This window comes from Drosophila albomicans, chromosome 3 (genome assembly GCF_009650485.2).
Source record: "Drosophila albomicans strain 15112-1751.03 chromosome 3, ASM965048v2, whole genome shotgun sequence".
NCBI lineage: Eukaryota > Metazoa > Arthropoda > Insecta > Diptera > Drosophilidae > Drosophila > Drosophila albomicans.
The window spans coordinates 21,509,799-21,522,486 of NC_047629.2; the positions used below are offsets into that span (position 1 = coordinate 21,509,799).

At 40.6% G+C, this 12,688-nt stretch overlaps 3 protein-coding genes across 3 annotated transcripts; 2 read left to right on the forward strand and 1 right to left on the reverse strand.

Annotated features, from left to right (window-relative positions):
• The first annotated feature begins 5,373 nt into the window (after nucleotides 1–5,373).
• Nucleotides 5,374–5,953, forward strand: LOC117566581 (uncharacterized). Its single transcript, XM_034246123.2, has 2 exons — nucleotides 5,374–5,673; nucleotides 5,733–5,953. The coding sequence occupies exons 1-2, from the start codon at nucleotides 5,440–5,442 to the stop codon at nucleotides 5,907–5,909; spliced, it is 411 nt and encodes a 136-aa protein (XP_034102014.1). The 5' UTR covers nucleotides 5,374–5,439; the 3' UTR covers nucleotides 5,910–5,953.
• Nucleotides 5,954–6,952: 999 nt separating this feature from the next.
• On the reverse strand, nucleotides 6,953–9,101 carry LOC117570474 (stress-activated map kinase-interacting protein 1). The gene has a single exon (XM_034252157.2). The coding sequence runs from the start codon at nucleotides 9,007–9,009 to the stop codon at nucleotides 7,180–7,182; it is 1,830 nt and encodes a 609-aa protein (XP_034108048.1). The 5' UTR covers nucleotides 9,010–9,101; the 3' UTR covers nucleotides 6,953–7,179.
• A 752-nt stretch (nucleotides 9,102–9,853) lies between these two features.
• Nucleotides 9,854–11,358, forward strand: LOC117570795 (zinc finger protein 239). Its single transcript, XM_034252650.2, has 4 exons — nucleotides 9,854–9,959; nucleotides 10,019–10,129; nucleotides 10,203–10,762; nucleotides 10,825–11,358. The coding sequence occupies exons 2-4, from the start codon at nucleotides 10,061–10,063 to the stop codon at nucleotides 11,030–11,032; spliced, it is 837 nt and encodes a 278-aa protein (XP_034108541.1). The 5' UTR covers nucleotides 9,854–9,959; nucleotides 10,019–10,060; the 3' UTR covers nucleotides 11,033–11,358.
• The last annotated feature ends 1,330 nt before the right edge of the window (nucleotides 11,359–12,688 follow it).

Consider the following 12,688-nt stretch of genomic DNA (forward strand, 5'->3'; position numbering starts at 1 on the left):
AATGATAATAAGAAACCGCAAAACAAAAAGCAATTCAAGTATTTTTTGTGTTGCTTGAAAACAAAACAAATGATTTATTTAATAAATACAAAAACTTGAGAAGAAAACTTGAAAGAAATATAAATTATGATTTTTGTAATTTGTTTTTGCTTGTCGTTGAGGCAGCCTCCAAAAAAAAAATATTATACAAAAAAAAAGGGCGTGTCAATCAAATTGTACATAGATAGATTAATCTCCAATTTGGACTAGGAAGTTGGCAAATTATATTTCGTTGTTTTTGGGTAGGTCACAGCTACTTTAAGCCATATTTCTGGCCTAGTCTATGGACGCAAAATTTCAATTGGGTCTAAAAGCCACTTTGGCTTTAAGTACATGTGGTTTGCTGCATTGTTGTTCATGTTGTGTGTGTTGTTCACGCACTTATTTGTTTTTATTTAACGTTTATTTACTTTTCGCACACACATTTGCAAAATGTTTTTTTGTCGCAGTTGTTGTTGTTGTCGATGCTTTGTGCCTACACTCTTTGCAGCTGGAGCTGAATGCGCCCAGGGTCATTTAGGCGATGTCGATCTGCTTATGATCAGTGCCTGAGCATTATAATTATTATTACTTGTATGTGTAGTATTTGTTGTTGTTGCTGTTACTGCTTTACACTCTAATTTGTTGTTTGTTGTTTGTCCTTCTGTTGACATTTTGCACGCGTTGTGCTCCAAAATTTTTCGCTTGGGAATCAATCACTTGAGCCTACGCAAAACAAGTGATGCAAATCAAATCGAAGCGAATCGAATGGAAATCATATGAAATCAATCGAGTTGAGGTAACTGCCAGTTTAGCAGTTTTTCGTATATAAATAAAATAAATATAAATATAATAAATAAATTAACATCAATTGTTGACGTTGGGGAATTTCCAACAAAATTGATATCATCATAATAATGATGACGAGAACTCTAACGAATGTTTGAACATTTTTTGAAAGGCAAACACAGAAATGCAATGTAATGCAGAGGACATCGAACCCTAAACGAGGCGCCTCAGTTTTTTTTTGTTTGTTTTTTGGGATCGGTTTATTGTGCAGCTGACACAGCAGCAAACAAGTTTTTGAGTGCAACACATTTTTGGGTTTCTTCAAAACACAAACAAATTTGTCAAAATAACTTGTTCAATTTGTATAACACTTTTCGAAGAACTTCGAAGTTCCCATAGAAAAAACCCATTTCTTAGGTATTTGTATTTGTCATTTAACTAAAAACTCTTTCAGCCTAATCCGCATTGAAAACAAACAGTTTTAAATATAATTTATAAAGTAGACGGAATCGTCACACAATATATTATATTATATCATATCACTACGCCTTTGCACGTCTCTACCTGTGTTATTCAAAACGTCGCGTGAATCAGACGCGGCTCATTAGATTGCATGACAGTAAACGACATGAGGCAATGCTTAGGCCCAATAACAACAATATAAAACTGGCTAATGCAATCACGACAGCACCCAAAAACAAAACAACAAGAAACGCAAATAAAATAAATACAACAGAGAAAAAATGACGCTGTTCACCTCAAGTTCAATGTTAAAAGCCTGGAAACATGGAAGCACAGTTATTATGCTTGTGGCAACTGGCAACAGTTGCCGTTTATAGCGATTCTAGCCAATAATTGGCAATGGCTTAAACGGTTTTCACTTTGCAATTGGCAACGCTTTTGATTTAAAGCCATGCTTAATCAAGCATTAAGCAGCTCTTTAGGCTTACGCTGATTTATGCTGATTAAATCGACAGGCGTTCCACGTTCCACGTTCCCGAGTTGCGTGTTGCAAGTAGATCGAGCAGAGAAACTAGGTCATGAGAACAGCGGGTGAAGAGAGTGAATGTTGCATCATCCAGAACCTTTTACCTGGCTGCGAAGTGGCAAACAGGTTGAGATTGCCGGCTCGGCTAGCAGCCAAGGGCGTTGCAACCTTGGATGTGAACGCCTTTTGTCTGGAGCCAGAAGTTGCAATCACCACCTGCATTAAGCTCCGACTAAGCTGCTGGTGGCATCCACTTGAACCGGTTGCCGGTTTTCGTTTTCGTTGTCGTTTTCATTTTCGTTGCAGTTTTCAATATTCAGTATTCAGTTTTCAGTTGGCAAGTTGCAAGTGCCTCTTGATGGTGGATGGATGCAGCGACAAACGAGCCCAAGTTTCGGCACTTCATTAATGAAGCTCAGACAACGTTGGCGTCGCCTCGTTGCAACCTTGACAGACCCAGAGAGCTGCACAATTTATTGTATTGTAATCAGAAAGCGCGGTCTGGACAGGAAGCCGCTGCCTCTGGCACTGGCAATGTCGACTAGCGATTGATCTGAGCGTATGGAACAGGTTGTCTGCGTCTCTCTTGCTCTCGCTCTATCTCTTTCTTTTTTGGGTTGGCTGACTCCAGTTGACCTCCACAATTGGCGTTACATATTTTGTGGTTTTGTGTTCATATTTTATTTATTTTTGAACGCATGCTTTTAATTAAAAATTCGCCGTTCAATTATGTTGAAAAATTGCAAGTGCAACGCCTGCAACGCGAGCTGCTCTTTCTCCTCTCTGTTGGCTGCTGCTGCCTTTCGACAGCGACAGAATTGGGTTACAATTCATACGTAAATGTCAGGCGGCAGTACAGTACAGAGAACAGCCCATAAAACACGCTTTAGGCCTATGTAGAACTGGGCCCGGCCAACAGCAAGAAAAAATAAAGAACACAAAAAAATTGTTGTGCAATTAAAATCACATTTTGGGCCCGCAAACGTTTTGTGAATGGCTTACACAGAGACTGACTGACTCCGACTGAGACTTCGACTTCGTCTGTGACTTCGACTTCGACTGGGACTGGCCACACTTTGGTGTTTGGTGCGTGCTGAGCGAAAATTAATGCAAACGCACTGACAGTGCCAAGTCCGGGTCTCTGTGTGTGGGTTGGTCTTGGTATGTGCAAAATGTTATGGCCATAATGAAAGACATGGCAATAATGTAAAGCACATTTCAGGCACTTTCGGCTGTTCGTGCGCCTTTAAATAAAAGTGTTACCAAATTGCGTAACAGCCAAAGCCAAGCAAATGGAACATGTCAACCAGTGCTGCCCATTAGTCTAACGCACACGCGTCGTAAGTGCTGCCCATTTGCAAAGATTTTATGACAAATGTATCTGATCAACATGTTTGTTTTTTCGGTTAAGCAAATTATAAGATCGTAACCGTGCAATTAAATCAAATTGATTATTGTATAATTGTTGCATGCTGTTTGAAAATTAGCATAAACTACAGTTAAAAACCCCATTTAATTGTTTTTATTAAAAGAGTAATTTAATTATACTTTTAAATAACTCTATTCTCATTAAACAATTGTTTATGCAGCTTGTTGAACGTTGCAATTAAGCGATTAAAATTCCAGTTGCACGCGATAATGAAATTGCTGGAAATGTTTGACAGAGTGCAAACAAAAATGCAATAATTAAGTTAGTTCAAAAGTTTTCTAGAAAAACATAAAGAATTGTTAAGTTCGCAGAGTTCTTTTTATTTTTGGCTACTTTGAATAGTTGCATCTATTCACATCGGATCAGATTTCTATTGTCCGGTTGCATGACACATGCAACTGGTGTCTAGTTTGCTGTTGTTGCTGGCATCGTGATTAATCTGCATATGTGCAATATAGTAGAACTCTGAGCGGCCTTCAAAAATCGCGACATTAAATTATGCGCCTAGGCCTATTATTTTATGCAATTGATCAATTGACAACGGGCCGCTCACTTTTTACAATGCGCAACACTGTTGCTGCAGCTTGTGCTTGTTGCTGCTGCTATTCTGGTTGTTGTTGCAGTTGCTGCTGCTGCAGTGAAAATCCGCTCACAATGCGTGCCAAGTTTGCCGTCGATTCTCTCCCTGCCCCCCACTCCTCGAACAAACCCGCATCCCAAAACGCAAGCAACTTTCATACGTGAACTTTTCATAGCTGTTGTTGTTGCTGTAGTTTTAGTAGCTGTTGTTGTTATTGTCTGTCATTCATTTTCAATGTCAAGGTTGCCATTTGTGTGTATTTTTAATTAATTTATATAGCATTTATTGACTTTCAATTAGCTTTATGCGACAATGTTTCGTCTGCTGCAACTGCAACTAGCAACTCACATCCTTGTAGCCTACACAAACTAATTATGCCAAACGTATATAGTCTTTCTATATACATATGTATGTATGTGGGTCTGCTCTTTAGCAAATGAGCTGATAGTAGCTGTGCTTACTTACAAGTCGTTCGCCAAAGTGAAATTCTAAATGTTCTACTAAAGCGAACGCAAATTTAGTTCATTAACAGCAAACAAATAAAAATACAATATAAGCAATGCACACACACAATATTGAAGGCAATTTGTCGGCGTTCGCATTGCACTTGCCGATAATAAATTCAATTCGCAATGAGCAAATGCAGAGATCAAGAAAATGCGAAAGAGACCAACAAAAAAAAAAGAGAGACAACAAATATCATTGAGCTTGCAACACAATTTGACAAATTGCATGCGATATTCAAATTGGGGTTTTGTACCCTGCAGATAACACTGATAACGGGTATATTCATTTGACACCTTGCAGCTAAACAATACAAAGATCAAACGGTATTTTAAAGTTGAGTATTTACACAAGCTCTTGGAGGTGGAGTTGCAAGCCGTCAAGGCTATGTGTGATACGCATATATCATGAGATTGGGCCAGCCATAAATATGCCATATAAAGTTCCCATTTATCATTTACAGAAATTGTTTAAAAATACGACAAATGGAGTAAGCTTATTGTGCTTGAATGTACGAATATCTATTAACCATTTGTACACCTATTTAACTGGAACTGATTATTATTACCATAATCAACAGAAAGTATTTAATGGAATTTTAACTTGTTTTGTATTTAGCTAATTGTTGTAGTGCTCTTCTAACCATGGCCAAAAGCTGTCGTATTACATTTTTAGGCTTATTGCTGCTTGCTTCCTGGTCTTCGTTAAATGCTGCTCGTGTAAGTTTTGTAATAATCAGGGACTGTAATCCCTATAAGTTTCATAAAACACAAATCCAAAATAAAAATTGTGTGATTTTATTAATTTGCTCAAAAAAATATTTATTAAGGAAAATAATGATTATTATTTAAGTATTATCTAACTTATTGAAAAGGTCTGCATATTAGTATATCAATACTAATAAGAATAGGATCTAAATATTGTATATATAGCGTATATACATACATAAACAGTACATATACTATTATTATATTATATTATTATTGAGACTGCCTTACTCTTTGGATAGATTATCTAATAGTTTGTTTTTAACTTTAGCGAAGCCGTTACAAGATTCAATGGCACAGCTTCGACTGTGATATCCATTGGCCTGTCTATAAGAACTTGAGCTGTCGTATTGGCCCTGAAGATATGGAAAGAATATCTTCGGATATGGAGTTTATCGAACCTATTAACCTGATGTGGTGCAAGTACAAGCTTCTCGTGCAACGTCCTACGCAAAAAACCGAAATGGTGTTATTCGAAGGATCTTTCGATGTTTGTCAATATCTACGGGATAGACGCATGTCGAATAAATTGGCTCAAAGTGTTTTTCTAAACATGGTTAAAGACAGTAATATGCCAAAGGAGTGTCCTTTCCATGAGGTATTTGTACTTAAAAATCAAAAAATGATTTCTATCAATTGCTTATGATTGTTTCACAGGGTTCGCTTTATTTCCACAATATCTACGCGTTGGATAATTTACCTGCATTTCTGCCCGAAATGGACTTTACGATGTTCATTACGTTCTTCGAGCCCAATACAACATATGAGTCGCATATTAAGCTTAAGGGAAGCCTTCTAGAGTCTAATAGAGCACGCTATAAAATATGGCCATGAATTTGTGAAAATATATAGAAAAAAGGCAAAAACAAAAACAAACCAATTTCATTCGATATTGAGCATTGTGATTCATTTTGGATTTGTTTAGTTTTGACTTTATATAGTCACGCCAGACAACAGCATCATCCACATGTTCATGATCATCATCATCGCCATCGTCGTCATCATCATGAACACCATCACTAGCACTGCTGACCTCAAATGTCAATTGTTGTTAGTGAATTTGCAATTGTTTTTTTTCGTTTCGCTGACGACCTTGGCCTTAGAACAACAGCAAATCGACGAAAACAATCGTTTCACGAAATGTATAATTTATATCTTATTGCTCTATTCACATAGATCTGTCATACTTCTAACGGCACTTGGTTAAACAGCTGCTTAAAGGCGTTTAAGCAGCCGCCCCATAGGTACGCCCCATTCACCAGCTCTGCTTGCTGACATTGCAAAACTATAAATAAAATACAAAACAAACTTATAAGTATACTAGCTAGCAATAAACAATAACAATAACAAAATAGCCGTTAGCAGCACGTTAGGCCCGACCCCGTCTGGGGGTCTGTTAGATTAATTGCACAATGATTACAGACAATTGCAATGTCAACGAGCCGCACAAAACGGAAATACTTACAAAACGCTAATCGCGCGCAAAACGCCTGCAAACCGCTTCAAAGTCGCGAGTCAGCCGCCCCCGATTGAAGCTGCTAATGCGGAAGTAGCTCAACAAATGATCGCTACTACGCAAGCGTATGCGAGCGAAAGAGAGATAGACAGCGTGACACGAGTGCGCTCGCGATACTCAGCAGAACTTTTAGTCACGAAGAGAGTGAGAGCGACCTTCTACGTGTAAACGTATTGGTGATGTGTGAAATGATCACTTCTCTTTGCATGCCTCGGTCATGCTTTGCATGTTCGGCTGGTTAGTGAAGTGAACCCGGCGAGCGAAGGCGCCAGATTCAGTGTCACGATGACGATTGTTTGTTGCTGTCATTACACAATTTCTAGTAATAAAGTATTAAATAGTTGCTGATAGGGAGCCGCTTGTCTTTTAACATAATTGTGAACTTTGATGCTATTTATTTTTGCACTTCGGATTGGTTTTAGTTACTTAAGTGTTTCAATAAATACTTATGGGCTAGCAAAAACATGTGTAACACACGCTTCTTTAGGTTAGCAAACTAAAATACAACTTCAACTGTGTGTGTGGCCAGCATTGGAGAAGCAAGGAGGCAGCGCGAGGCGCAGCCTGGCCAGCCATAGGAACAAAATACTACAATTTCAGCTGCCGCTTCGCCTGCTGTTTCTCCTGTTTGCGCACACGCTGGTGCAGGAACTCGCGTCGTATGTCGCTGGAGCGCATCTCAAGGATGCAGTTGAGTTTGTTGCGTATCTGCTCCGCCGTATGCACATCCGTATCAAAGTCATAGTGCTTGAACCGTATGTTCGACATGCTGCTAACTTGGCCAAAGGGCGAGTGTGAGCTGTGCGACGGATAGTGCCCGGGACTACCGGGCGAATGGGCAATGCCCGTGGTGTTGTTGCCCGCATTGAGCGATGTAATGCTGGCGCTCATCGGTGCCGACGTGCAGCTGGAAGACATGCCGCTCGAAGAGTTCGATTTCAACCAAATGCGCAGCAGCGCTTTCAATTGTCGTTGCTCCACAATCTCGCAATGTGCCACCAAATCGATGGGTGTCGACACGGGCTTCCTTTGCGCCCAGAACTTAGCGTTTTTATGCTGATCGATCTCGATGCGTTCTCCGGACACGCTCAGCGTCACGTCGCATTTGAAGAAGCGCTTGTCAATGATGCTAAGTCGATAAGTGCGATGCATGGGCGCCTCCAGCATATCATTGTGGTTCAACAGACGCTTCTCATACTCTTTGACATGATCCTGGGGACTGTCTCCGCCATCACCTGTTCCAGCAGCACCATCTGTCACATCGCCATTGAGATTGATGTTCTCCAGGGCACGCGCTGCCGCGACAGCCGCCTTGTCGTCCATGGATGTGATGGATTTAGTGCCTTGCTGGTAATCGATGCGGGTAACGGGCGCCAGTGGACGACGCTCAGCCAGCGTCAGATGTGAGAAGCCGAATTTGGAGCATGGCTCACGATTGTCTAGGGGCGGAAAGTCATCCATGTCATCGTTGTCTTCCGTCATATATAATGCGTAGTGCTGCACAGACTTGAGCTGCACTGCATCTGGATACTGTAGGGTAGTTTTGTAGCAAACGAGGCCGATCACCTCGATGATCTTGGCCGTGGAAAGCACACATATTTTGAGCGGATAATTGCGTTCCGGCTCGGGCAGCATATTGACATATACATTGATGCGCTTTGTGGGCATGCCCACCTGGGCGGTGCCGTCAAAGCGCGCATATTGAATGAATCGATTTTGTGTTTGCTTGGGACTCTTGGCAAGCTGCTCGCTCAACTTGCTCTTTACCCCCTCATCGGAAAGGTCATCTTCGCTGGTTTTCTCTACTTTCGTCGCTGTTGCAGTTGCTGTAGATGTTGAGGGTTTCTCCGCAGGACGCACGTTAACTGGCTTTCTCATAAAGAAATCCTGGCGATCAGGAGGTAACACTTCCTCGTTGTAGTTTACACTTTTGATGCGAGCCGCCTTACGCTTTGCAATGTCCAATTTTTCCAGTTTCTGCGCCGTATTTGAACGAAATCGATGAGCGCCTACCTCGGGGTACATTTGTATATCGAACGAATGCGTCGACATATCCAAGTCCTCATCATCGCTTAGATCCAGGCCTGGATAGCAATAGAAGTCCACTTCTTGCAATGGCGGATCCGCAATCCTAGGCGGGATCATATGTTGGAGAGGCGCCGAGCGTTGCGAGGATTGTGTGGCAGTGTCTGGGGTTTTGGGCACCGAGTTGCGTTGCTGCTGTGTCGCCTGGGGTGGACGGTGACCGCTGCGTCTGTGGGCATCCATAGTAGTTGTGGCAGTTTGAAATCTCCTCAGGTAATGCTTCGGCATATCGTCACTCAGCATTACCGTCTCGCAGATGCCCGTATCATCCGTGGATATGAACGAGTTGCGTATGTGCGAGAGCAGCCAGTGCTGGTTGGAATAGGTAGCCATTGCACTTGGTACGTCTCTAACTCACAAAACAAATAAAATTCTTAGTTATCTCCGCATTTGTGTGCAAGGAGCTGTAGCTACAGTGTGACCGCAAGTTATATTTTTCATAACGACTTATTACATCGAAATATATACCAAACAAAACCATTTCCGCAACAAAATCTCTCTTGTTGTCTACAAACATTTATCGATACATTCCCAAAACGCGGTATAATTCAAAACGCCTCCATAAATTGTCTACGAATTCTTGAATATAGTTTGCAAAATAAGCAAAGTTACAATAAACTATTATTATTAAGATATTTTACCACGGTATTTAAATGTTTTGTCAAGATTTGTTGATTATATATGAACGTTGTCTAGCTGATAGGAGTTTGTTGTTCTTTTTTCAATCAAAGTATTGCTACTGTTTACAAATATTTTTGAATTATATTGATATAATTTATAAGTCAATATAGATAATTCTACATGCTGACGTTAAGAACAGTTGCTTGTTCATACAGAAATTTACAAATTTCTGATATTTTACAAGCAAATTGACAATCCGATGTATTACAAACAACAAATTCGCGAAGAACATTCGATTATTTTTTTTATTTGTGCCAATGTGTGCGCAGTGTGACCTTTTAGCATGTTGCAGAAGCATGTGGTATATTTTTAAATCCCCAAACTGGTTTATTGAAAGTAAAACATTAGTTGCAATATTTAAATGGTTTATGTCATCAATATTATCAATCAATAATATAAACCAATTATTTTAGAAATGCTAAAGTTGTTAAAGGTCCCATCACCAAAAGGAGTGTAACCAAACTTCTTATTGCGGAAGTGGTATATTTCGAATACTTGTAATATGGTATATTTTGAAATCCAAATGTGGTTACACTGATTACTAGTACCATATGACTTTTCCAAGAGACGCGAAAATTACATAGAGAATTAGGCAATTCAATGTAAGTTTTTACCATTTACACGACTTGCAAAGGTGTTTATTATATTTACAATACTTTAGTGTACATAATCGCTTCGTATCGATGTTGTAGCAGCGCCCAAAATGGCGGGCATCCCGGGTGAATTCGATGAGACGGTGGTCAATCAGTTTAGCTGCAAGCGTTGCGACCGCGTAAGTTTCACTCACCAAATTGAATTCAATATTGGTATGGCCGTACTCACATGTGTTTATTTGTAACCCACAGACGTTCAAAAGTAAACGCGACCAAACGTTGCACCGTCAGGAGGTGCACAACCACAACAAAACTACCTATGAGTGCAAGTTGTGCTCCAAGAGTTTCTGCAACAGCGGCAACCTGGATCGCCATATGAAGGTGCACAACGATGTGCGACCATTTGTTTGTAACTTATGCTCCAAGGCCTTTGCACAGGCGGTTAATCTGCAGCGACACTATGCCGTGCACAGTGGCGAGCGTCCATATCAATGCAACTTTTGCAACAAATCCTTCACGCAGCAGAGCAACATGAAGCGCCACAAAATGACACACACCGGCGAAAAACCGTTCCGATGCCAGAGATGTGGCCGCTACTTCTCACAGTTGGTCAACCTGAAGAAGCACAAGTTGGGGCATCTAAATGCCAAGCCTTATCAATGCAACTACTGTGAGAAGGGTTTCACTCAGCTCTCCAACTTCAAACGGCATCTGCAGTCGCATATCAAGGAAGGCGTCGACGTGGATGTACCCGGTGCAATACAAGCAGCTACGGCCATGGCGAGGGAGCGTCTAGAGGCAGAGCAGAAACCGTATGTTAATGAGAACCTAACGTCGCTTAGCTACAATGTTAATATCAACCTATTTATTGCAGAAGTTTCTTTGAGTGCATGGTCTGTCGTGCCATTTTCGAAACGTTTGGCGACTATGAGAAGCATGAAGTCAAATGCCATGAAGACCATGAACGGGCCCAGATAGAGGCTAATCAAATACCGCATATGCATACGGACGATTACTTGCCCATGAAGTTTTCGGTGCCTGATCTGGATACGCACGAGATAATTATTGAGACTACTCATTAGAGCCACCCAACACATCCATAAATACATACGCCCACGATCACATACTAAAATCTACATCCACTACAATCGAGAGTAATCATTTATGAACGCTGCTGCATCTGCATGAACTTGTTGATGTACAAGTCCTTGAGCTACATACATACGTCGTGCAATATGCAGCAACTACATATTTCTTCTTCTATATACTATAAATAAATGCAACACATTAAAAGCGCTTGTAACACATTTACGGGAAGCTGTATCAACAAAGTTGCTAATTGTGTAATATAAGCGAATTTTGCAATGCACAATTGCATTGTAAGCAGTAAAAGAGAAACGAAAACGAATCGAAACTTTTTTGTCATGCATGACCATGTGTTAGAATTTATTGCCTGTGAAGATTTGGGAATTTAACTACTCATTTATTATGTCATTTTATGGCTATATGATTTTCGCACGTCATAAATGCCAAATTGCAAAGTTGTTCGTGCGCAAGTTTTAAGACTCGGGCGTGCAAATTGTCCATTTAATGGGCATTTCCTTCAAGCTGTAAAATCGTTGAATGCTGCATAAATCCTCAGGACGTCAAGAGGTCCCCTGTTTACCTTAACTACGACATTTCATTGGATTGACTAAGCGATAACAAATCATTCAACAAATCGCTTTATACTTTTAACTCGGGTCGAGTGATTTAAAAAGAGAAAACAGCTGCCCTGAAGGTACATATAGTAAGTATTTACGCTCTGAAAGTTAATTAACAGCAGGTTCTCAAATTGCTTTTGGAATAGGAATAACATAAAAATAATTTATCAAGATGCAATCTTTATTACTCATGCTTGTCAGTGGGAAACCGACTGAGCGCAGCTCCTGTGCGATTTTCTCGCAAGTTTGTTTTTTGCTGCGCTTGGCAGCCAGTAAATCAAACTATTTGCTCAGCATGGAAGAAGCGGTGACACTGCTGCTCCTTCGGTGGCATAATACATATTTCACTTGGCCCTCGCCGTCGTCGTCGTAGTCGCCTTCGTTTTTGTTTGTCGCCTACGCTTCGTGTGTGCGTTCAATTGGCATTCACTTGCTTAAATAGCCGCCTTAATGTCCGGCTAGACAAATGGAGAACATTAATTATAACAGGCCGTGACATTCGTTATAAATTTATTATGAAAATGGCTCTGGTCAGTTTGGTCCAACGACGCGTCTAACAGCCACCATCTCACGCTTAGCTTTAGTTGTGCCTCTAGTATCAGTTTCAATTTCAGTTTTAGTCGAGAGCAAAAATCTCGTAAGTGAAGCGTAAATAACTGCAGCTTTTGTGTTTTAAATCCGGCTGAAATCAATAGGAGTAGCACCCAGTTATGACTTTCAGTCAACACCAGAGTTTGGTTGATGGAGCTTTTTGTGTGCGTATGTTTTTTCTTTTACAATACAAATATTTGCACAGCGAGATTGTGTGGCAATAACAACGCAGTGCCTAGCAAAAAGAATGATAGTGAAGGAGGGGGAAGTGGGGCCAACTGCCAATGCTCGTAATCAAAATGAAATGCACAAATATTTAGAGCAGCGCAACACCCAGCTGACTGACGTCACGGATAATGCGTTCTCTCTTCTCTCTTTCTTTCCCTTTTTGCATGCGCTGCTCTTAATTAACACTGCACGCCCAGCGCAAACAAAATGGCGGCA

Bases quoted from the DNA above. Each gene is read 5' to 3' on its own strand.
- LOC117566581 (XM_034246123.2), top strand. From the start codon at position 5,440: ATGGAAAGAATATCTTCGGATATGGAGTTTATCGAACCTATTAACCTG. The intron at 5,674-5,732 runs GTATTTGTACTT...ATTGTTTCACAG, and splicing joins AGGAGTGTCCTTTCCATGAG to GGTTCGCTTTATTTCCACAA.
- LOC117570474 (XM_034252157.2), bottom strand. From the start codon at position 9,009: ATGGCTACCTATTCCAACCAGCACTGGCTGCTCTCGCACATACGCAAC.
- LOC117570795 (XM_034252650.2), top strand. From the start codon at position 10,061: ATGGCGGGCATCCCGGGTGAATTCGATGAGACGGTGGTCAATCAGTTT. The intron at 10,130-10,202 runs GTAAGTTTCACT...TGTAACCCACAG, and splicing joins GCTGCAAGCGTTGCGACCGC to ACGTTCAAAAGTAAACGCGA. The intron at 10,763-10,824 runs GTATGTTAATGA...TATTTATTGCAG, and splicing joins CTAGAGGCAGAGCAGAAACC to AAGTTTCTTTGAGTGCATGG.